General features: G+C 38.1%; 1 protein-coding gene across 1 annotated transcript in view; it reads right to left on the reverse strand.

Annotated features, from left to right (window-relative positions):
* The window catches only part of ca16b (carbonic anhydrase XVI b), an 83098-nt gene that overhangs the window by 49566 nt on the left and 6777 nt on the right, over nucleotides 1–26755 (reverse strand). The window contains exon 2 of the mRNA XM_030134397.1: nucleotides 5013–5192. Coding sequence (XP_029990257.1) covers nucleotides 5013–5192 — 180 coding nt within the window. The remainder of the gene's footprint in view (nucleotides 1–5012; nucleotides 5193–26755) is intronic.

The following is a 26755-nucleotide window of genomic DNA, read 5'->3' on the forward strand; positions in this document are numbered from 1 at the left end:
GATGCAACAGTATAAAGAAATGAGATTACAAACCAAAGAACAGATTCAAAAGAAGCCTGGTGTCAATGCATTGCCTCAAAATCATAGCTATATTCTATTTACCTTTAATTTTTAATTTTCTATCTCTGTATTATTATTTAGTAGCTTTCAAATTTATTCCAACAAAAATGAATGTCATCCTCAATTGCAATATCGGTCTTAATTTCTTTAATACAGTATTTTTGTATTGATGAAACTGACTGTAGGATATCATTTCCTTCATGATACAGCCTCTTCATGTATTCTTGATGCCCCAATAACTGACTGTAGGAGGATTTAGTGAACAGTTTCAGACAAAGCCGCCCGACTTTTTAACTTCAACATGGTTTTCTAAGAAAACACAATGGCATTCACTTGCTTTTTCTCCCCATTAGGTTTTTGCAAGGCAGTAATACTAATGCTTCTGAATAATAATCTCAAGCAACATCATTGCGAATTCTGAAAGTGCTGAAGGTTTCTTCAATAACTGTGAGCATGTCTGCAAAACAAAGTATACTTTAAAAGAAAAGAAAAAAATCTTGTCTTGTTAGTGCCTTTTGGTCAATATGTGCTGAAAGTTTGCATTGGCTTCACAGGGGAGTTTCTTCTATTTTTAAAAATCAAATCAAGGTTCATTTGATTTTTCATAATTCATTGTGAACCTTGTAATCCTGCTTCTAAAGCTAAACAGAAATTGCTCATGTTATAAGGTTTTCATGTGGCAACAGTAATTTGGATTCAAGTAGAAATGTTCTGCCTTTCTGCGTGTAAATTTCACCAGTCATATAAGGCTGAAGACATTCTGTTACTTCTGTTTTTTCCATCAGAACATGGCAGATTAGGATTCTTCAGGTGCCCCGGCTGAGGCTACATCTTAGTGCATCTATAGCCCTTACCATGACTACCTTTGACATCATTAACCAGATTAGACCGGCGCTTGGTCGACTGATCCCCCTTTTTACAGCGGGATTTAGTCAGCCTCGCCGGATAAGGACGGCCCACTTTTAATCATATAACAAAGCAAACCAAGAAGATGAGTATGTGTACAAGCACTCACAGGCAGTTTACACAGATGATGTGGTGAACAATGGGTGAAATCAAGGTAGCTTCAACAGATCATGAGGAGCAGTAACAGGAGGAAGCATGAAGAAAACGTGTAGAGATCCAGGGAAAAGAGACAGGGCGATCTGCACAGAAGAGAACCTTAAAGAGCCTCGTGTGATGAGGGATGAGCTGAGCCCCTGTCGTGAGGCTAGAAAGACTCTGCCAGCAGTATTAACGTGCCAGTGCTGCTTAAGCTGATGGCCCACAGCATGAAAGGAAAAAGTCTTAAGATACAGGAGATTTCCAAGACACAAAGCGTCAGTTCAAAGTGATAATCAGCCTGCACGGGAAAGGACTACTCGTCACATGAGCGTAATTGTGCAACCTACATACTTGCCTGATGCACAAACATTTACAGAGATGCCGATTAATCCTAGCTGCTGGTATTGTTGAAGTAGTGTAATCCTGTGTGCAACATGAGGAAAGTCAAGCAAAGGGGATGGTCGTTGGCCTTGGGAGTTTCATTAGAAATGCGGCCCTGGGTGTGTTTGAACCCTCCAACAGCAGAGCAGGAATTAGAAGCTAAGCCAAAAAGACCTTGAATCACAGCCTGTGAAAGAAGAGCAGTGTGTGTGAATGTAAATCCTTGATCAATGCAGATGTCTCTGGGGTCTTCCGATTCCTCATGAATTTGGTTGAAGAGTTGTTTGAAATTTTACTGAGAAATGTTTTGTTGAGGAACGCTTCTTGAATGGCGGCCAATCAACTCCATCTCAAAGCAGGTCAAGCCACATGGGAACGCTGTGAAATCAATCTCAGTGAACTTTTGAGATCTATTCACTCAGTTCTTAATTACGACGTTGACTTTTAAATAGTGTGGAAGATATTCAAACCTCTGTGCGTAGTGTTTCGTTGATCAGAATAACCAGATTTCAGTTACACTAGTAAGAATTATGTTTAGGTACACTGGGGAAATTTACCAGGCGTGTGTGTCATATTGTGGCTTCCTCACACTAAAGCTTGTACTTTAGAGAGTACTCCCCCAACATACATACAGCAGTCCATGAAAACAAATGACGGATCCAGAAATAAGTACTGCTGGTCTCTTGACAATTTATGTGTTGTGAGAAAAGATGTGGCTAAGATATGAGGCTATGCTATATGGATAAATATTCATAAAATTGCCATCTGTACTTTATTCTGTGCTGCAGAAAATTAATAACTATCTGACACTACGGATGAATCAAGTGTCCACATACATACATAAACAGAACATTGCTTGGTTTCTGAGGGTGCTGTGGCATAAGACAATGACTACAATAGGGTAGGATTTAGTCTGACAGAAAAAAAAATAATCAGTGTACATCCCAACAACATATTTGGCATCATCACGAGGCATTAACCAAATTCTAAGCTGACCTTTTCTGAATAGTGTTTCTATAACAGCTTGTTGCTAATATTGTTCCACTTTCTAAATTTTCACACTGCTTTCACAGAAATCTAAAATTCCCTCTGTACTGTATGTGCCCAAATTACAGGCAAGCCGTGTTATTTCCATCTTTGTAAATAAGCAGCCTGAAGCATTGCTCGGCTGTCTCAGTGGCCTTGGTTGTCATGGAGCCTAACAACTCTCATTATGATCAAATGCAAAAGATGACACAACTCTCTGATGGAAACATTGCCAAAAGCGGGGAAGATCAATTAAGGTCAGGGTTTTCACACCAATGGTCCTCAGACTTGCTGACTGGAAAAAAAAAAAAAAAAAAAAAAAAGAAAAATAACTGAAGCAAGACTTCAAGTACCAGTTAATTGAGCAATTGACTACACTTTAAACTGCGTCTCCAAACAAAGAATGCAGCCTGTATAAAACTGCATGGTAAGAAACATTGAGCCAAAGAGAGCAAACTAACAGTTTATGATGGATTTACTAAAAATACTCAGAAAATACTCAGCAAGATTTTCTGCTACGCTTAAAGTTCTAGAGCGGAGTTTTCACTTTTGTAGGTATGATGTATCTACATATAGTAAATTCTAATTTTAAGAAAGTTCACCAGTTTCTTGACACTATACTTTATGAAAGTGAGTGACATAAAACCTTCTGTCGTGTCGATTTCATTTAAGGCTGCATTGTCACTTTGTAGCACAGATCATTAAGTATTGTATTGAATATATTTTTACACAACAGAGTCACATGGTACCTCTCCTTCAGAAATGTAATCACACACTTAAGGTTTTCCCCAACATGTGTGAGGGGCTTAAGTGCCATAATTTCTGAGGGGTGTAAAATTTTATTAACTATTAATTCTTATGTTTTACTAAATGTACTGACTGTGATTTCAGTGTCCCTTCATCTTCTCTAAGTTTGTTGACTTGTGATTTTTTCCTTCCCATCTTCTATTTGGACCATCCACAGAAACAGTTTCAGTTCAGAATCACTGTGATGTCCATTCTCTTCCATATTTTGTTTGTTTTTCCCTCTTGCAAATTTCCTGCCAGTATCCATCTGGAAGAACACAAGGCATTGTCTAAATAACAATACAAATTGTGTAAAGAGTTAGATTTGCGACAACAATTTACAATGGTTTTAACGATAAGACACATAACGAACAGATGAGACAGATTTTCTGTTGCAACATAAGATGTGTTGTTATGCTGCACAGCCGTGTATGGAGGGTTTCTCCTTCAGGAAGATGCCACATTTTTCAAATAATAATATTCAACATCACATTATTTTGGACTACTATTAGTGCCATATTAAGTACACCCATTTGGAAAAGCTAGGGCAGAAAATAAAAAAAATAAAAATAAAAAAAAAAAAATGAAAATTGCTAAAGATCAAAATCACTGGGAACCAACTATAATTATTAGATGTGAGACAAAGTTCAGTATTTAGCCTGTTCTGTCATTCTCCACATTGATTTTACATTAATTTGGCTTAGGTGGTGTCCAGAATAGCTTGAGTACTACACCTAAACCATATAATGGTGAGAAGAATTCTGAAACTAATCAATATTATTCTCAGTAAAATCATCCTTTCTAGATCATTTAACACTTGCTTTATATTTATAATATGTTTAATTTCAAAATCATTGAGGGTGACAATGACATAAAACACAAGTCAAAGATACAGAGTAAAAATTAATTAAAATAGGTATATCACACAAAAGGCTGAGCACTTTTAGTTAAGTTACTGCCCTATAGGTCACCTATTTTGAATAGGCGTCTGCTCCATGCCAAGATGCATCCACAGAATAAATTTGGTGCAGATATCTCAATGCATTCTTCAGATAATGTGATTACGTCGTTGAATGGGCAGACAGACTGACGGACAGACAGACAGACAGATGACAAAATGATTACAATACCCCTTCAGCCATAGCTGGCTGAGGGGTAAAAAACAGTTTGAAGATAAAAACTCATCATTCATCATTCATCTGAACTACATGCAGACAGATGACTGATTTGTAACTATAGAATTACATTCACTACATGGCACCAGTTCAGTTTTATGCTGCTCTGTGAAGAGTTCCATTTAGTCGGGGCATAAAACTCTAAAGGCAGTTTTTCAAATTAGGTACAAACACGTGACAGTTGTAGTAAACTCCAGTCAGTGAATGAAGTTTGGCAAATTCCTGAGGACCACTGAAACACTGATGTGATATACAAAGGTAGATTCCCAGCCACAGCTTTATAAACAGACACATAGTACACATGCATATTTGATCTTTCATACAAGGAAGACAAACTGATCTTTTCATATAAAATGCAAAAAGTATTATATATATTATAGTATAATATTATTGTAGAGCATAATTAATAATTCTATTATTTAGAAGAATAAACTTAAGTTTAAAGCAAAAAAATTAATTGGATTGATATTGAATGATTCACAATGAAAAGGTTTTTAACCATGTTTTATGGATAAAATACAACTGATCTTTAATGCTGACCTGTCTTTCCAGTGTTTTTCATGGTGGTCTGGTTGGAGGACTCGGCGTTGAACTTCTCAAGCACCAGCTCCTGGTACTCCTCAGAAACCACAGCCTGTTCATCTGTAATGTCCACAGGTGATTGGTTGTTCGCAGCACATTCAGGGTATAAGGCTGCCCAGCCTCGAGGTCCATGGCTCCCTGCAGAAACCGGAGATGGTAGCTTATAAAAATGCACACTAACCCACAGAAATCACCAGTAAAGTGCTCCTCTTTCACACAAAATTAGAAACACAGCAGCAGCCAGGTTTCAAACACCCTCAACAGAAATGGAGAGACAGAAGACAATGATTCTAACATATTCATTTAGCTGCAGTGCCCTCAAAACCTCTCCAACAGCTGAGAAAACATGTAAACAAAATGAAAATTTATCAAGTGGCCACAGGCCATTTCAACCTTAATTATCCTCATATGGTATGACAATTCAAATAAAACATATTCCTAAAGCTGACTGAAAGTGAATTAATGTGGGTCTAGACCTCTGATATGTTCGAAAACAAAAACATTACACCAAAAAGGCTTTTCAATAGAAAATGCTCCACGCTAACAATTCATGTTCATTGTGAGCTGCAAACTAACTTCCTGTAGAATCCCCAACCACTATGTGCTCTTTTAATCCTATATCCCCTACAGTGGCGCTTCTACAAAGAAATAATCCACAACCGACAGGGGTCCCCTTGATCTCTTCTCGGGTACAATGGGCCAATGCAACAACAAAAGCTGAGGGATCAGGGGAACAAGAAAGCATGCATGGATTTTAACTTTTCTGGGTTAACACAATATTCATGATCCCATTCCCTACAGATATGGGGCAACTTTGCTACTGGCTCATGAAAAAGATATGCGAATTTCTCTTTAATAAAACACCCTGGATCAAGGGTGACTTTGTGTTTTGATATGAATAAACACCTTGCAGCCAAAGACACTGTGCTCCAGTCCCCTGAAAAGACACTAAGACGCAGAATTATTTTGAAATATCTACTGTTTTACCACATCAACCATAAACAAGGGCTAGAAGGGTGTGGAGACACAAACATGAAATCATTCTGTTCACCTCACCAATGAATATGCCACTAGGTTTGGAAAAGAATGTACAAGACGTAAAACCTGGTTTTGTAAAGTGACATGATCAATTGCTTTCTAAACACCACCTGAAAGTTTATGTTCTGGTCTGTGATGTGCTAAAATGCTGGAACAGAGTTGAGCTGCAACTAATAACTACATTAGCACCCAGGATTAAATTTGCCAGTCATGGCTTTAGACCGACCAATATATCTGCACAACTCCGATATTTCATACTCTGGAATAGAGCCCATTATGAATGCCAAACTTAACTATCAGACAAGAAAAAGCAATTGACAATCTTTATTACACAGAAAGGGTTCATATGAAATAAAGAAAATGCCTACCATATTCTAATAAAAGTGTCCTGAGTACAGGAATTACTTTTAGCTATTATCTTCCATTTAATTTGCTAGTTATAAGTTCATAACTTTCCTTAAACACAGCAGCTGTAATTAAGTTTGATTAAAACTATTTACCAGTTTAAAGCACCACCGGGTGATTTCCTTGATTGTTAACACTAAAGGAAAGGACTCTCCTAAATGTCAAAACATTGCCAGTCTTACTGAAAATCAACAAAGCAAAAGATGTTGCATGCTAAAACAAAAAAGCTAATGAATTACAAATTTCAGCAGCATGTAAACTGAGGAGATCGGTCACAGTGTGAGAGTTAATGATGTTCTCTAACCTGTCTCTACCTCTTCTTTAATCAAGTACACTGAGTAAACAGACACATCTTCAGTGAAAAATACATAGATGACTGCAGCTTGCTGTGATGAATCTTTCCTCTATCTAATGTGTCAAAATAAAAGACACAGTCCCCACCAAGCCCATTCTTACATTGGGGATTGTTCTTCTTCTAAACCCAAACTGTGTTTTTAATCCAACGTTGCCTCTAAAACTGTCCAGCAAGCACTTCACCATCCTTACTGTGATGATGACATTTCTTATTTGTTATCTTATTGAAGTTTCATTCTGGTTTAACTAGAGCTGTCAAAATTAACGCATTAACGTGGATTTAATCCATCATCATGATTAATCTGATTAAAAATTTTAATGCAATTAACTCATCTGCAACACAGAATAACTCTGAACATCTCTGCCAATGCATTTCGGGCAGTTTATTAAGGTAGAGTTACTGTCGCGAATGTGCAAATGGGCAGTTGATCCAGCAGTGTCAGGCAGCAGAACCAACCCATAAAGATGGAAGATACTAAACAGTATGTTGGCCCTCTGGATAGAAATATGAGTACAAAAACCCCGAGACAGAACAGTCAACTTTAGGGGAGTGGCCTTGAATTGGCTCAAAAGCTATTTGACAGGGAGACAGCAGTATGTGAGGATGGGTGAGTATACATCAGGATGTCTGGATATTGCTTGTGGGGTCCCTCAAGGCTCAATATTGGGGCCCAAATTGCTTAGTTTATATATAAACGGTATATTCGAAGTATCTAAAGCATTAAAATTAAAATTATTCCCAGATTATACCAATATATTCTATTCTAGTGAAAATTATAATAAACTTGTGGATATGATAAATAATGAATTAACCAAAATAAAACTATGGATGGACATGAATAAATTATCGCTAAATGTAAACAAGACTAAGGCATTGTTGTTTGGTAATTATAAAGAAACCTCAGAATTATGTATAGATGGCGTTCTGATAGAAATAGTGTCAGAACACACATTTTTAGGTATAATTACTGACAGTAAATTAAGCAGGAAATCACACATCAGGTTCATACAAACCAAAAAAGTATCCAAAAGCATTTCCATCATTAACAAAGCTAAACCTATGCTGGATTATAAATCACGCTATATATTGTATTGTTGTCTGGTCCTGCCATACCTAATCTACTGTATAGAATTATGGGGCAATAACTATAAAACTACTCTACACCCTCTCTTCATATTACAAAAACGTGCAGTCTGAGTCTTACATAAAGTCGGCTATTTGGATCATACTCATTTATTATTCTTGCAGTCAAAACTATTAAAACTCTATGATTTGGTAAATTTTTACACAGCTCAACTTTTATATAAAGCCAATAAAAATCAACTACCAGACAACAAACAAAAACTATTTGCCCATAGAAAGGGGGGGCTATATCTTGAGGGGATGTGGGAATTTCAAAGTCCCAGCAGTCAGGACCACTAGGAAAAGTTTGTGTGTATCAGTGTGTGGGGTCAAGCTTTTGAATGGGTTGGGGGTAGACCTCAAACAGTGTCCAAACATTCAAAAATTCAAAAAAATGTACAAAGAAATGTTTTTTTTTTCACAATATCTGGCTCAAGGAAGGGTGTGATCATTATTTGGATTGGCAGGTTGTTCTATTGTATGGTGTGTGTGGGTATAAACATGGGGGTGCAGACGTGTGTTGGTGTACAGCTGTTGAGATAAACTGGTGTGTATGTAGATGTGTACGTGACTGTATGGGGGTACAGTTTGTATGGCTGTGTTTATGGATAATCACAATCTTATGTTATATATCAAGTGATTAAGCACTAACAGTTTGAGGACTGGAATTGGGGGGTAGGACTGGATAAGCAGTGGCTTCTTCCTACTCCCTTTCAGGCACAACAGTCGTTCATTTTTTCTATTTGATTTTTTATTTATTGTTTAGTATTATTTTTGTTTTTCTTCCATATGTTTTGTATTATGTCTGTGTCTGAAATAAACTAAACTAAACTAAGCATATGTTAGTCAGGGATTCTGCTAGCACTATGGCTAACACGTCACCCAGCTTGCAACCAACATGTTAAGTGCATATATATTCCCTTCTTTCTTGAGTCTGTTTGCTTCTGCAAAATGAAACGCTAATCATATAGATTAAAAATGAATGATATTTAATTGTGATTAATCGAAATTAATCCCACAGCAACCCTGTGATTCATCTGATTAAAAATTTTAATCATTTGTCAGCACTAGTTTTAACCTTACTTCTGGTTTTGAAATCCTACATTTGTTCAATAACAATACAGTAAGATGTCAGGGAGGAGTCCGGCCAAGCTTTAGTTTTTAGTTCATTTTTAACAGGCAGGTCCTATGAGGCTGGCTGGTAGCTATATTACGCTGCCAGAACCATCCACTCCAGAGGGAGTCTGAGCTGTTGCCCTCCGGCCATTGTTCAGGGCACCTGTTTGGAGAACTGAAAGACCCCGCGTCTCTTTCATGCCAAGTGCTATTGATATGCTTAAAGGCTCTTAACACTTTGACCACATCCCTTGCACATTTGTGCTCTTGCATACTTGCACTCGGTATGAAATTCCATTTATTGTTGATGTCTTTTTACATTCGGTCTTGCTATATAAAAAAATGGTGGGACAATGAAGATAACCTTGAATCTTGAACATTGAGATGTGTTAGTTTACATAACCTTATCTGGGAGTCTCATCTGTAACAGTAGCATTCATCACAAACTCACTTAAATTCACCCAGTTAATCTAAAATCACACCAAAATAAACCTGTTTTATATGCTATAGCTTATCACAAATCTTTCAACTGTTAGCTACAGATTTACCATTTGGACCCAGTATTTCTAGAAAGGTTCAAGACAAAAATTATTGCCAGACGTGTGAAAAGTGTTAGCTGAGGACAGGATTTTGCAGTGGCATAGATATACTTCTTTAAAACCAGGAGACAGTTTTGTTTCCAGGACAAACACTGGTGCTTAGATGCGGTGTAGTTAAAGCTATACATTTGTACTGTTCTGGGAAACATTGCTGACAAAGTAATGCCCACCTGAGGCTGTTGTGCAATTGGTTAAAACCTATTTCCAACCTATTTTACGGACAAAAAAATATATATTCTTGCTGGCAGAGCTGTCTGAAGTGCAATGCCTTGAGTTGCTTTGAACATTTACCATTCCCCTAACCAACAAAGTGTGCTATGTGGGCTACCAACAATAAAAAAATAAATAAATAAATAAATAAAACACACAGAACTATTCTGGCTCTCTAGTGGGCAATTCAAGCTCCATTTTCTTGCTTTTCTTCTTTTTTCTCCTGAGTGAATTGCAGCAAACAAACAAAAACCTTTCTCAGATATTACTGAAATATATAGGGCCTCCAGTAACATGAGTGACACATCTTGGAACAATAATGAATTCCATAGGTTAGCTGTATGGAAACAGATTAGTTGTTGACTAAGAACATGAAAGGAAATTACAACAGCAACAGACCCAGATTTATTGTTCCTTAGTGTGAGCAAGTATAGAGTGAGGATGTGAAAATACATAAACTAGGACGCGTGTCATTTTTTTAATCACATCATAAACATGGTACTGAACCCACTATAATGCCTTGTAAGACACTTATTTTATTATTTGTTGAAATAAAAAGTGTAATCTTCGGCTAATTTTCCATTTAGTCACACATTACATACCGTTTACTGCAAGACAGATAATTCTGTCGGTCAAGAACAGAAAGGGAGGAGCTGCACTAAAATCAGATAAGTGAGGGTTGCACAGCAGTCGATTAATCTGTCTCATTGCTATCCATCAGAATCACTATAATCCTCGTGGTTAAGCCTTTCCCACTGCAGCCCTGTCACTCTGTACTGCTGCAATGGGCAAATTAAAAGTAAGTACATGTTCTAAATTGTAGCAGATTGATTTATCTAAAACATTACATGCCACATTTGCAACTACATCCAGAAAATGGTTCTGCTGCATGACACACTAATTCTGGTGAAAATCAATTTAGAGTCGCTATCTGGAATTTCACATAGCAAACAAAATGAGTGAATTAATTACTACTGTTAGAGCTTACTTTCCAGGAATAACACATTATTTAGCTAAATTTATCAGATGTCACCAGTGCAGAGGAAACTCAGGTCGCCTTAAGTAGCTGCACAGCCTGGAACCAAACCACTGAATCACGATCTACATCTCCAATTTCATCAGGCACTTCAGTCTCATTAGCAGGTTAATACAGTGGATACCTGTAATCATGATGCAAGACATTCTGAGGCTAGCTACGGGTTGTCATTATAAAAGAGTACCTTATTTCTCAGCAGCCGTAACTGTTAACAGTAACACAGATACTTGACATCCAGTTGGAATTTTACACAGCAGCTTATTTTAATTATAAAGGCTACAAATACTCTCAATGATTTATATGCACTTCAGAGGCTGAATGATGATCTTCTTCCTGAAGTGGAGGTATGAAAAAGAAAAGAAGATTTTTTAACTTATTTATTTAACTGTGTTTTAGCCTGAAGATGCAAAGCTCTCTCTTGCATCATCTGTGCTCACGACAAGGAAATATGCAGAGGTTAGATATAATAAAGAAACTTGCAAAATATAATACGGCACAAAACAACAGCCCTGCGGCAATCCTACCATTATGAAGATGGTAATTTGCTATATTTGTTAACACAGTGAAAAAGAGGTGCGAATATTTTATTTTTGGAACCCTTTTTTTTTTGTAGCGCATTATATTGCATATTATACAGAGCTGCTGTTGTGTTTGGTGAACTGAGCTGATATTTGTCATTAAAACAGGTTGGAGTGCATTAAAAGTGTTCTACATGGATGGAATCAGCATCACTATACTAAATCCAACTTGTTTTGCATCAGGAATAAGCAACATGTTAATATGATGAATTAGATATGTGATATTCTTACAAATGACCCAAACAAACTAACAGAAAAAAGGAGGTAGGGTACTGCTTGGTGCACAATGCATTTGGTTACTACAAAGTTCATATGCCGTTTGGAGTTGACAGCATGCGAGAATAAAACTGCATCATTGTGGAAACATGGGAGATTTGAGGCCGATGAAATAAATTAAATGAAACACATGGATGGCACGGGAGAAAAAAATGTCATGGCAAACCTGATTAGAATGCTGCTATAGTCTTGCATAGCCAGTCCCATCTCTACAGCACTAAAGATATCATTATAATTATCTAATGTTAATATCAAACAAGTTTAGAGGTGAATTACTGCCACCAGGGGGAATGGAATCACTACATTCTCAGTTATGGGCTTTGATAGTCTCACTTTTTCTCTTCTGCTGAGTGGAAATGGGACATCTAGTTTTAAGATCCAATCAACCAGTTTGGTCTAGTATTTAGCTTCATACCCAGGCCCAACTGTGGTAAATACATCTGTACAGTACTTTAGAGCAGATCTCTCTTTGATAGTATGCAATTCATAATAAGTCCATAATTCATAATATTTATGGTCAAATTGATCCAATGAAAAACAGCCCAAATAAAGAGTTTAGACTAATTCCTCTTGTCATCTGTTAACAGTTGGAAGTGACAATCTTTAATTACAAAAATAAATGAATATTGGCAGTCTGGCCAGTGTCCATTTGGCCCATACCCAGCCTTTATTAATACTGGTTGTCAAAAGCTGCTTCAATGGTATTTACTTGCTGTAACTTTTTAAAATGACAAATCAACATGTAGGACAGAAAATAAATATCTAAGATGATTTCTTTCAGAGTAGCCAGAGTAGACAAACTATTTATGTCAAAATTTTCAGAAATCTTACCAGGCCTGCTATCCAGTCATTTATGACCGATGTTAGCAGAGGTTGGGTGATGTTTATAATGTGTCACTCTATTTGGTAATCCGAGGGGATCTGGGCTCACTTCTGTGTATGTGACACCACTCTGTGTTATCCTCTTGTTTTAAGTAAAACAGGCACATGTTTCTCTCCGTCTGGCAATTTCAGTTCCAGCCGTCATCCCATTAACCTTGGGATAAACAGCCGTGCCTGTGCTACCATGGCAATGCTGACAGAATGGCGATTGGCTTGTCATTTCCGTTTTGTCCCTCAGAGAAAGCGTCCAGGCTGTATGCTGCCTGGCAGACCTCCCAGAACTGGCACACAAGCACTCTAAAAAAAATATATAAATAAAAAAGTGACGGCCATAAGTCCATATGTAGTGGTAGCAGTGAAAACAAAACATAGCCATAGATATAGGGCTCAGAGTGACCAGCTCTGAGAAGGGTCACAACAGCTTTATTTGATAGAAAAGTTGCAAGTCAGATCAAAGCTGTGTATGCTGCTGCAGAATCTCTTCAGTGAATGCAGGAGCATCGAATAACATTTTGAACACCCTTCCTGCTGTCAGTTTCAATATGCTGATAACACTCCAGATGGTGGAGACGCACACACTGCAACACCGGGGAGTTTCAAATGTCCAGGTTAGACAATAATGAGCTCTGGGCTTGTACGGACCAGGATGGGCTCGAGTCCATGTCTTAGAAGAAGGTAATCAGTCAACTGCTGGATATACTTTTTTTTTTCTCCATCCCCCAGTATAGACTTGAACATTTTTAAGCCATAAATTAAGTTAAAATTGTGATATCGATTGCACAGTTGAAACAAATCCTCAGATGATAAAATATACATCAAGATAAGAAAACAAAGCATTAAATACGATCTATTGCAAACATCAGCCTCAGCCTATTGTTTAACCTTCCTGTTCAATTTGTGTTTTTAATCATTTTTATCCGAATTTTGACCAATTTACATCTTATTTCATCAGCTTCATCAGGAAACTATGGCGTGATGCAGTGGGAGAAAACTGTTGATCTCACTGAGGTTTGAATGTGAATAGGCATCTTACAAGACTGAGGGAGAAAGAAATTAAGTATGTTAATATGTTTGTTACTTATGGGACAAAAGAATATAACCTGAGAGGAGTGGAATTCATCTGGTCAAAGTATTGTTTACTTTTCCAAATACTGCAGTTCAAGTCTAATTTATTCACGTAACCTTTATCCCCCTCCTCCTGCATGGCAAAGCGTGAGTAGGTGTGTGGGTGGAACTGAACTACGCTGCATTTCAAAACAGATCACTGTTATACTGTATTAGTTAAGCCCACACCTACATCTAAACAACTTCTGCGCATGGATGGAGGCTCTACTGTGGAAAGACGAACTGACTTCTATAAAAAATAAACTCTTCCATGTACCATCTCCTCTTCCACAGTACTAGTCTCTCAGAACACAACCATATTAAAGCATATCTGCGGTAAACTGCATTGCCAGAGCTCCTCTCACAAAACAAACTGACAGACTTTGTCCCTCCTTCCAGCATCACTTCGTTCCACTGTCTGTGTGTCGCGTAGAACCTTTTACATGCTTCCTGGCAGCTCTGTGACCTAATGGCTAGAATGTGATGGGGGGGAAAGGGAGAGAGCTCAGTGCACAGCTGAATCAACTGAGGGAAGAGCATAGCTTTAGTCGACCGAAGAATGTCAATTGTGAGTGTTCAACAGTGACAACAGACTTCATCTGCTTCAGGTCTAAAAAGCGACTAAGGATGTCAACACTTTACAGATTCAGTCACTACGCTATAGTGTCATAAACACCTACCTATTGTCTGTGTAAAGTGGAACAATCTCAAGATGCACCTTTTAGTTGTACAATGAGTAAGCCCAGAAGAAAAATACAGAGAAAAAATACAGCCTTCATAACTGTGTGTGTAAATGTGCCAGAATATATTTGATACTGTATCACCCTGCACATAACTACAAACATAGTGAGGAAAATCATCCTGGCAAAATTGGGGCAGCCAATTTTGGTGACTGACTACTGCCGTGTCTAAATGAGGTCATGCTGCCAAACCCACAAAATGTGACATTAAGTGAGTCTTTTTCCTTGTCAGTCACTGCATTTAAATATATTAAATAGACTGTTAATCTTAAAAGTTTCAACGCGGCGAAGGAAACCGTCAGAAAAATGAAAGTGAATGCTGAAAGTGAATTGTGAATCATGAATTTAAAACATTACTAGCAAATAAATTACCCTTATACATCTTCTATGCGTGTGTGAGTTGTATTTATAGGGGACTCTTTCAAAGGCGGTTCCTCCTTCTCTGGCTACTTTGAACGAGGCAACTCATTTACCAATGAAGCATGAAGGTCAAAACTATAATGTCCTCAGAAGGCTTCAAAGACGAGCGAGAGAATATGTGAGGAAGATATTTTAAAACAGAAATTAGAAAAATAAGTGAATAATTGCAGGCTCCAGTCCTCGTGATCTACTTACCATAGTCCAAGAACCTTTTTAATAAATAACATCTAACAAAGCAGGTGCTAAAAAAAAAAAAGTCAATAGTATACACTGTTTCTAACAATGAGTGAAGGCCTTTGGGATCATGAAAGGTGACAGAGAAGGTGCTCCATGAATGAGTCTTCAGTTACATTTTATTAAATTAAAAAAAGCATTTATTTGACCTTTCGTGTGGTCAACAGAAGCAGTGGCAAGAATCAAAGATTGTGCTTTGAGTTGGTTCTCACTTTTGAAGACAGACACAAGAAAAACCAATACTTTGTATTTTGCTCAGAGCTGGGAGAGAAATTATGACATCCAAGCAAGTGATTCATGTTTAGTCAGAACTCTTATAAGTATCTGTTACTGAAGAGCTCCTCAACCTCTCTCCGTATATGAAGATTATTTAATACAGTGTAATCTTTGCCATAAACATTTATCCTTAGAGGTAGTCTGGAACTAAAACACCGTAATACTGAACAGTAACAAATAGGCGGCATTAATGAAAAATAAGTTAGACAACATTATACAGTTCCTTTTTCAGTCTGTCTGTTTCCAATCAGAAGGGATTAAAGTAATAAAATTTAACAGAGGTAGACTAGAAGTGGCAGGGAAAAAAACAAAATATCAATACAATGTAGCAGGGCAAATTATTGTTTTCCTATAGCCAATGCATCTTTGAGTCACTCTGAGAGGAATGACAGAAAAAGCCATGGAACAGAACAGGATGTTACACTATAGCTGTTCCCACATCTGGGCCAAAACATCTGCCTCCGCACATTAGTCATGTAGCAGACTTTGTTTAAATATTAATTACTAAAAACGGTAGCAGACATTAAAGTGAGCATTAAAACTCATTTTAATTTCTTGGTTTTCCTTTGGCAAAAATAGGCAAGATTCTAATTTCGTTGATAAACAAAACATCAGTTCATAGAATGCATAAGTGTGTTCTACACTTATAATACAAATCTTTTCAATACAACTTACTGAATGACTTTTACATGTTGAGAAAAGACTGATCATTTTCATCCTTGACCACATAGTCTGTTTACATCTTTTATTTGTTTATCTGTCACACAATACCCATCACATTTGTAGGTTTATGGCAACACTGCAACATTTGATACATATGATAAATGCTAGGCCTTTGGGTGTAACTTTCCGCCATTCAATCCACAAGTACAACAGTATCAGCTTCCTTGGAGTTACTGCAGACACCCACTGTGGCAGGTGATCAAAGGTCTGGCTGCTCTGGGAGATAGCTGCCAGGGGGTACAGATAAGATAACTACTTTCACCCCAAGTGTTATGGCGAAGCCAAAGTGACATAAAAAGCAGACAAGATCCAATGAATCATCAGATCCAGTGGATCATCAATAATCCCCTGCTATCTCGACCATCAAAATGAAACTCCACAAGAGTCATTTTGAAGTTCCACTCCCTTTTGCTGATGTTGCGGGTCACTTGCTGACCCATATTACGCAACTTTAAATTGGTTTTTATATAACAGGATGGCAGCTACACTTTGGTGATGACTGATACGATAAGACACAAGTTTTGCTAACAGATTCTGTCTTTTCAGTTTCAATTATGAGTCTGATTTCCAGGCCTTTTAACACTTCATGGGGTGGCCCAAAGTGGTTCTTCACTTAGATATTAATCTTCTTTATTAGTTTGGAAGAAATTCATTCATCTATCATCCTCTACAAACATAACAAACACCACAATTATGCCTCCAGCACACCAAAAAAGGCTCTGGAGTTCTGCCTGCCACAAAGGTTGTAAGCCAAATTAATTTCATGTACAGTTACAGTTTTCAAGAAAAAAAAAAAAGCTTTCTGCCACTAAATGAGACACAGTGTGCTTTGGCTTTAACTTGACATTTAGTTAAGTTCTAAAGCTTTGCCCCTAATAAAGAGTCTATTTTTCAGAAATTGGTACAAGGTCCTGTGAGTCAACCAAAAAAGATATGAGTAGTCCTCTGAAAACAGCCAATAATGGAGACCAGTATCAAGATTTTTTCCTCCCATCTAACACTTTCTCTCAAGCGTTACATGGTAATCTAATGAACAATTAAAATGCCTCAAGCCAAATGTAATGAAGAGCAAAGTGGAGGTTAAATGTCTTATCTGAAGTGGAGTTCATAATCACAGCCTACGTAGAATGTGATGAGGCCATAACATGGAGTTATGGTGGGAAAAGGCTGTGTGAATGCCCATTCGGTAGTCCACCCAACCATTTACTGTACAGACAGCACCTTGCCTCAAGTTAAAATAAGGATTTGACCTGTATTTCCCTGACATAATGTACTTTACCTGTTACCAGCAGTTTCTAAAAAAGAACAGGGCTGCAAAGAGAAAAAAAAATCTAATGTCAAACCATTTTAAATGCTGTGTATTCCTACTACAAAATGACAGAAAGATTGTAACTGTTGCTGGATGACAAAAAATAGTCCAAACACAAACCAGCTGGACAGGCACTTTATAATCTGCTGCCTTGTAGAGTACCATTATCTTTCTGTGATATGCCAGACAGAATGACACTAACTGACAAGCAATCGCAAGCAACGCAGATTATCACGAGGCACTTAATTCTACCTTTTCCTCAAATCAACACAGAAGCAAAGATATTGTGGTAGGTGTTACAAGTTTAACAGCCTTATCTGGAGACTAAAGTCAAATAGAACCTTCCCAGGAGAAAACAGCAGCTGTAAAATGCCTTTAACATGTAGTAGAAACATGAGTTATTTGTTATAATGGTAAACAATTTTTGCATATTTTAAGGGAAACAATAGAAACAGTTTATGGCTATCTAAGCAACAGTCTTTAAGGGTAAAGTAGTATTGAAGATCAATCTCAAGCTTGCGTTTTGAAGAACTTCATCTCCCCTCATTAGTAACCTTGTTTTTATTCTGGTTCTGTTCATTCTCAGACAAAAAGGCCTTTCGTCTCACAGCAAAAAGGTCCTGGGTTCGATTCCCAGGGGGGACCTTTCTGTGTGAAGTTTGCATGTTCTCCTCATGTTTGTGTAGGTTTTCTCCAGGTACTCCAGCTTCCTCCCACAGTCCAAAGACACACACTGATAGGTTAATTGTTTAAGCTAAAAATTGCCCATAAGTGTGAATGGGAGAGTGTTTAATTGTTCGTCTCTTTTGTCCGTGTAGGTTCTCATTTGCCCAGTTCTTCTTGGTAGTTCTTCTCCGTTCAACTGGACTAGTTCTGAACTGAACTTAGAGAAAGAAGAAGTCTCTTGGATGAGAGACGAAACATTTTCAAAAGAGCTAAACCAGTCCAGTTGAACCAAGAAGAACTACCAAAAAAAAAAGTTGTTCGTCTCTATATGTCAGTTCTGCAATGAACTGGCAACACGTCCAGGGTGTACCCCTCCTTCACCCATAGGTAGCTGGGATAGGATCCAGTACCCCTGTGACCCTCTCGAGATCAAAGTGCTTCAGATGATGAATGAATATATACACACACACACACACACACACTATATAATTTCAGTTGCCTGCCAGTTCAGCTCAGTTTCCTTTCCGTCATGTAGTGTGGTGCATAAAAACTAATCACTCTCATATATTAGGAGATGTACCTTTGTGTTGGTGTTGTTTTGGAAATTGAAGGGTATAATTTGATAATTACAGTTCCAAAAATCCATTTGCTTTTTGTAAACAAAAATGAGACAGGCAAAATAAAATGTATTAACTAGAGTATAAAAAGTTAACATTAACTGGGTTGGTCCATGATTTTGCCCCTATCAATCATATCCATGTGTAACTATTAATAGTAGTTGGATACATGCCCTTCCTTTGACTACAGACTGGTCTTGTTCTTGTCTCAACTTTGCTCTATCTTGGTCATGTTCTTGATATTGTCTCAGTTTATGTGGTCTGGATTACAAACCAGTATAAGGATGTCTTTTTTTTAAAAAACATCAACATGCTCTTCAGTCTTTACTATTGTTTCTAAATTATAAAATAATAATTATATATTATAACTTCGTAAATTTCAGTTCTCAGGATGAAACTGAGAAGAGAGATGAGACTAAAATTAAACAGAGACATCAAAATAGGGTGCAACAATATACATCTACTTCATTAAGTGAATCTGAGATTTAATTAGCAGACTACGCAGCCGCATAATAAGGGTAGAAGTTCTAGCTCTTTTCTTCAAGATGAAATTACAAGTTGAGACAAGTCACAAAGATTACATTAAGATTGCTGTTTAATATTGTGTAGCACAAATAGCTGATGGCAGGTTGAGGGTAAAAACCCAGACATATAGGCATTTTATTTCCTGTTCATATTTTATTTCAGACACTTAGTAGGTTGATGTTATGCTTCAAGAACAAATAAAACACAAGTTCATTGGGACTGAGGTCAAAGTACTTGACTGGTCAAAAGTTGGTTTCATCTGAAGTGCCCCAGAAATCCTTGGCTGACGTTACATACATTAAGGATCATTGTCATGCTTTTCCAAAGACTATCAGCATGTCACTTTTAGTCAGCACAGACATGAATACCTTAAGACCCCAATTCAGGCTCAAAACCTAAAACATGCATCACTGTTTTAATAATTTAACGGATTTAATCAACCATTCACCAAAACAAAAAGTAAGTCCTTAGGTTACATAAGAGTGTCTTTGAGACGTTATCTTAAACTAGACATGTTTCATTATGCAATTAACAGGGTGACCTCATACCCCTCAGTCCGCCCAAGCCATTCAAGATCCGGGCTTCACTTCCAGCCTATGTCTACAGGAGAGGGTGGAGGGAAAGACAAACAATCCATCCGTCTCTGCCTCCGTACAATGTGTCCCAGTAAACGCTTCACAAGACAAAAGGCTCTTAACACACAGCTACTGCTTTCAAATCCTTTAATATTTCAAAGTTCACTATTTGACTGTAAATCCTACATCGGTGTGTTAACAGGACTTTACAAATCTACAATCGCAAGCAATTCTAATATCTTTAAAGCTTTCATGTCACCTATTCAATAAAATATAATAAAATAAATGGATTTTTATAATAGGGTTCGAAAAACCTATGCAAAACCTGTAATTGCCGCTCCAAAATAAATTTTCATGTAATAAATTTGATTTTACAAACCTTATTTAACATTTACTTGTACTGGCTGTATGTAGAGTATTTCAAATAAAAGCTTCATACATGTTTGTCCAGTGTTATGGAGCATTCAACCATTGATTTCAGGTGGTCCTGCTGAGTTCTGAGCAGTAGGCATCTGATAAGAATGGCGCCATGGCCGTCTCAGAGTTTGAGCTCAATCTTTAATCACGGGTCATTGTGTTCCACACAGCAGCCCCAAACACATAAAAGCAGGTAGAGGAAGTGGTAAATCATACAGGCATTGGGGTCTAATTGGCCACCAGAATGAGCTCCAGCCAAAATATTGTTTTCCCTTGGCGCTATCCGTTTCCATCTCGTGGTCTTTCATAGAAACTGTGGCTTCCTGTTCTTGGGTGTTGGCCGCTGCATAAGTACAACATCCCCTAGTCTGTAAAAATAATCTCCAGGACCTTGTGTAAAGAAAATGAGGGACAGAAATACATTCTGTCCTATGAGGAAGAGCTTCCTCTACAATTCAAAACCTTTAACAGTTCCCCCTTCAGGATGGCACCAAGCCAACATACCTACAAATAGAGAAACGTCTGGACAGTCAGCGCACTACTCATCTGACACACATTTACCATCTTCATTCTTACCCAATCTGTGTTAACCAGTGCCGTTTCTGAAGTGTCTGCTGAACCTTGATAGCTCAGCGTCCTCAAAACTATACAATGACACCGCGGAGGTTGTATTAAATGTGTAAAATACAAAGCAGGAAATGACAAAATTATCGAAATAATCAGTATTGTAGAGAATGGAAAACTGCAATAATGCCTAAACCTGCCCTGACCCTTTGGTTGGCATATGAAAATGGGCCAAACACAGGGTATGTCAACACCTCCAGGCCATATTAGACACAAACCTAAGTGTGAACCTTAATTTTTGAATACAATGAAGGGTGTACAATTAACTTATGTAGCATGGTCCAAAAAGACAAAAAGGGCACAGAGCCACCTCATGTCGTCTGTTCTGGCTCTCAGCACAGCTGTTGTTCTGTCACATGCAATGCATGAGACAGAAGAAAAGGCAGCAGGTGAACAGCTAACTTTGGCAGATCAAACTGCTAGACTCTACACTTAAGTCCACAAAATAATTAGTTTAGCTCTAGTACCAACTTTTCAAAGAATGAAAAATCAGCTTGTTGGAATAGTACCCACAATATATGATGTATATTTGATGCAGTATGTAAACATCCTTATTTACCCCCTTCTTAAGATCATGTGGTTGGAAAGGCTTCAGCAACCGCATAATTAACATCTCAGTGAGCAATATGGCTTAACATTGTGAGAATCATATGAAAACTTTGCTGTGAACTCAATTAGCTTTTAAAAACTGTTATGAAAAGTAGCCGGTGAGAACTTATACATAATAGCTTCATTATATTCCAACTGTGCAACTGAGTTTCTGTGACATTCATGTGGCGATCCATGTTTCAAAAGACATTCTGACATATACTAATATTAAGTGGCCGTAATTTGTAGCTCCTCTAATGTTTTTTGTAACAAGGCTTTACAGAAAAACTTTACATATGTTAACTATACCATCTCCATTACAGAGGTTTTCAGATTTAGCTCAAATGAGCAGAGTACCAGAAATTCAAAACTGCCAAATTTGATATAAAAGACTCTGTCTTAACATGATTCCCCCTAATTTAGTTCATTTGGCTCCAGATTATAAACCTTATGTTTGTCTGGCTAATGACTAGGTTTGCAGAGAGGGAGGTTATACATAATTAAAGTAAATAAAGTGAGTAAATAAATGTTTTCGCTTCGAAATTTAATAGTTGCATTTCCGCACATTAAAAAGTTGTTTTTCCACATGGTACAAAAAGTGTTTTCCTCTCTTGGGTTCTCCCCCTCTGCATTTCAGTGTGCATTGACACCACTCCAACTTTGCATCAGTATACTGAAACCTCTTGCTAATTGTCAACAGTGGAGAGAGGTGAGCGCTCCGTCGGGCAGAACACTGATCTCCTCTGTAGAGCTGCAAAGTGAAACACTGATTAGTGACGGTACATTAGTCTGCTTTGTCCAAGGGCAACTGTTTCATATCAGCTAACTGTGGGAAGCACAGACGCTAACCTCAGCACTCATAAATGTCCTGCAGCTGGTCCTGTGACAGACATTTTAATATCAGGAAAAACAATTGTATTCATATCACAGTCTAAATTACATTAGGGATAATTAATATGTGTTTCAGTAATTATTCAAAGCAAAGGACCCTTAAAATGGAGATCAGGCTGGAGTAGATATGATAAGGTACAGTGTGAGGACAGCAGAGAAAGCAGCCAGGTTAAGATCATCTTTTCTCGAAAATTAACCATTTACAGGTCCACTTTAAACTGTGCAAGAGCATACAAGCTCTGTAAAAAACAAAAAAAAAAAATGACAGAAGGAGCCTCTAATTTGTCACATTGGCCTTTTGATCATTTCCTATTGTGACACTTCTTTTCAGAGAACACCGTATCTTTCCTGAGCCCTCACCACTTTCTGAATGGACACATACTCATATTCCATCTATGAAGCTCCGTCCATTAGTTTAATTATCTCTCCTTTGGCTCTGGAAACTTCCACTGAGCTATGACTTAAATACCTGACTATTACAAAAGACACAGTCCTTTTTGGATCCATTACTGAAAGTGCAGAGTTTTAATGATGATAATGCTGGTGGGGAAGTCCAAACCATTTTAGTTCAGTAGGATAGAGGTCAGAGCAGGGTCTCTGGGGAATTTTCTCTTTGTCTTGAAGCAAAATAAACAAATTGCGCTCGTGTTATTAGGCTGTCATAAGAACACATATCCAATAGGAGTACTGCTATAACAGAACAGTATATACACCTGTCAGCAGGCGCTCGTACCTGGAATTGAGGAGGGACATAACGGATGAGTGGACTGTAGGTCACTGTGGAGCCGTAAACCAGGACAGCATAAGGAGACAGACAGGTTGCGGCCTCCTAAGGGACAAAGGTTGTGAGACACCGAGGCGCTTCACACTTACCTGCCTGTCAGGATGACCCCACAGCATGAGGTCCCCACTAAGAAGACTATTAGCCACAGTCAGCAGATGGAGGTGGGAGAGATCATCCTACACACTGAAAACTGAGATGACATGTTATCTCGAAATGTATTTATAGTTCAGAGCTTTTATTTACAGCTTTGCATTAAGGTTATTCCTTAAGTGCCAGATTTATATTATGGGGACTGGAAAACGTTCAAGTATTTTTTTTTTTCTCTTAAATAAACTATAATACTGAGACTCATTTCTTGCCAAAATGTATTAGAAGCGCCTGGCACTTTGGGCATGCATGAAATATCAGATATGAGCTATGAATGAAATTATTTCAATCTTTCTGACCAAGCAGACATTAGTGCTCAGGCTGATGCTGAGATGTCCTGGCATCGCAATACTTGTGAAGACTAATGAGTGATTGTATTAATCTACTACTCTAAATAGAAATATATAGATGTTCACACATCCACTCACACACTAGGACAGAAATTCAATGAGAGCAGGAGAGAAAGAAGAACAATTAATTGCAGTATGCCAATGGCAAAATTCTAGCTATTAGCTTTACCATTCCTAGCTCTATTGTGCAGTCAGAGGGCTATCAAAATGCAATCATATATGAAGGGATGGCAGAGGGAAAAGTGCAGCACCATTTAATGGCATACAACCTCCACGCAGTCCTAATAACTCTATTGAATAAACAAATGTGTAATAAAACTGTTTCACAGGGTAGAAAGTGGAACTGCTGCATACCTGGGGTCTGAGCGTAATGGTAAGGACAGGTCACGAGGTCCACACATTTTAATGGCTGCATCCGTCTTTGGTGAATCAACACTCTGAAGAGTTCATGACCGTAAAAAGAAAACTTAATGCAAAGCAGTCATTAGCCGAAGACATGTTGAATTTAAGCATGACCTGTGCTTAGTAAACATCACCTTCAGCTACATTACGATTCCGATTTGCACCTGTGCATGTTGACCTGAACTCAGAAGGCATGTATTTAGTTTTGCCAGCAGTAATAAAGTGGTGCACAGAGAAGAGAGAAGTCTTCATCCATCAACACAGCTAAACCCTCGTGTCTATTGCTTGTTTACTTTGCCTGTATTTTATAGCTTGAGAGCAGGAGATTGGTCATGTACATATGCACACAGTCAGTAGATAAAAAGAGGAGCCAGAGTGGAAGAAATAAAAAGTGAAGGCTGCTGAGTGAGAAGCAGTGGAGGTTTTTTAGCCTTGGGTACCCCAAAACTGCTAATTAGGCCACAAATCACAGGATAGCACATGACCACATCCCCAGATGAGTGTTGGGCTAAGCACAGCGAGCAGCCATTTTAAATCCAGCCTTAATCCAGTCTGTGTCTCACCCTCCTCACTGCCCCCAAAGCATCACCATGCAAACCTCTGCTCAGAAGTGAGATGTGGCCAGCATTAGGAAAGATAGACGAGAAGGGAAATTAAAGAATGGTGGGAAGGTGGGGGCTTCACATAGAGGAAGAGAAAATTGATTCCAGGGGAGAGGTGGATGCTAGGCAAGATTAGTGAAATTCATTTCACTATTAATGTGGCTGTATGCAGGTCTCTACAAAGTATGGACAACAGAAAAAGAAAAATCTCCAAATTAAAAATGAAAACAAGCACAAACAGTTTTCCACACGTCTCGTCTGGCTTAGCTGCATGTCTAGTTGCACTCCAGTTGCACTTCCTCTTACAATGCGTAAAAAAGTCCAGCTTATGTGACAACCCTTATCAAATGAAAATAAGAGCTTGGTGATGTTACAAAAGGAGCTTATGTCTAAAATAGCACTGGCAGTGGTGTGCATGAGGATAATTAACAAAGTGGTCCTTAGTCCTCCGGATTCAAAGTTTGTCTATGCAGATTGAGGCTAAAAATATATTAAAAGAGAAAGTGAGGTGAAAAAAGAAAGGAATCCATTTATATTTCAGAGAAACACTGGACTACAACCTGAGGATTATTACTATTATTATTATTATTTTGTGCTTTGAAAATGAAATAGTAAATGTTTGCACATTACACAACAGCTTTAGACTATCACACATCTTACAGCACACAAAACAGCTTCTACCCCAATACTTCATGATACATGTACATTATTTATTACCCCTCGCAGGTATATGAGCTCCCCCTTAAATGAGTCATGAGAGCCTACAAGACAAAAGATGACAGGCCTGAGTGATCTTTCTCCTACTTACCTTGAGTGGATGAAGCTACATCGCTATAAATCAATATTTTACTCTTTAAGCTTACAGAGAGATTATGGTCCAGGTCACTCCTAATTATATCTACTACTTGATTTTAACTAGCTTTACACTGCAACTATTAAATAAGAAAATGAATGATACATCAAATTCCATATCAAATGACTTTATGCACTAATGCACTTATTTTGATCAGTTACAAGACTTCTAAATCAAACCATATCAACTAAAAATTCCCACAGCGCAAAAGAAAAGGCCTGAACCACCCTGAGCAGCCGCCCTCTCTAAGCTCGGCGCACCCCCTTTCACAGCCATTACTCTTCCATGTTGCTGCTGTTCTGCAAGCTAAGCAGGGACAACAATGGCCACATGTTTACACAGCAAGTGTCCTTATAATTTAGAATCCAGACAGAAATCAATAGTTAGCGGTGTAATTCAGTAAAATAGAGATAGTAGCACAGGAAAAACGATCTAACAAGCCTGGAAATGTCAGTGATCAAGTGATGCCATTCTACAGGCCATCTATTGCTTCTATATAGTTGCTACTTAGTGGCTTGCACTTCCAAGTACTATTTTAGATCAACATACCTCATAGCACCTCAACATATAATAATCAGTCAAACATTGTTTTATAATCCAAGCAAAGCATTCCACTTCCTCAACATTGGGCCATTACAGCCCTATTAAGGCCTTGCCCCCTACCGTTAACTCCTCACCTCTGGCGGGATATGTACTCATTACAAAGTAAGTCATCATGATTATGAATTTAAAAATTTGCTGAGCTGCTAGCTTGCTCATTCCAGCTCATCAGCATAACCGCATTAGAGAGGAAACCTGTGGGCTGGCAATCTCACACTTCCTCAATATTGCAATCCCAGCAGGCCGAGCATGTCCACATCCATTAAGTTGGACCCAAGCCACCAACAAGGCCTAATATCCTGCCACGAGGCACATCAGCACCATGTGACACCTGAAATAAAATTAATTAGGTTCCCACAACGAACCTGTCCATCTAACAAATCTATCTGCCATAAAGAGGGAAACTAAGAACATTCAGAATTTATTTATCATAGTTAATGCATGCCGGGGCCAGGCGTTTACACATCCTGGTGGCAGAAGCCCACAATAATATTCTCTGGACATTCCAGTGTGACAATACAAACAATCAACTCCAACAAAAACTCACTGATACAGTATTAGCTCAGGGCGCTGGAATCCCTAATTTATTTTCGTCCTTAATATATTTACCTCGTTTAGAGAAAGGAAACAGATTGTC

This window comes from Sphaeramia orbicularis, chromosome 5 (assembly GCF_902148855.1).
Source record: "Sphaeramia orbicularis chromosome 5, fSphaOr1.1, whole genome shotgun sequence".
NCBI lineage: Eukaryota > Metazoa > Chordata > Actinopteri > Kurtiformes > Apogonidae > Sphaeramia > Sphaeramia orbicularis.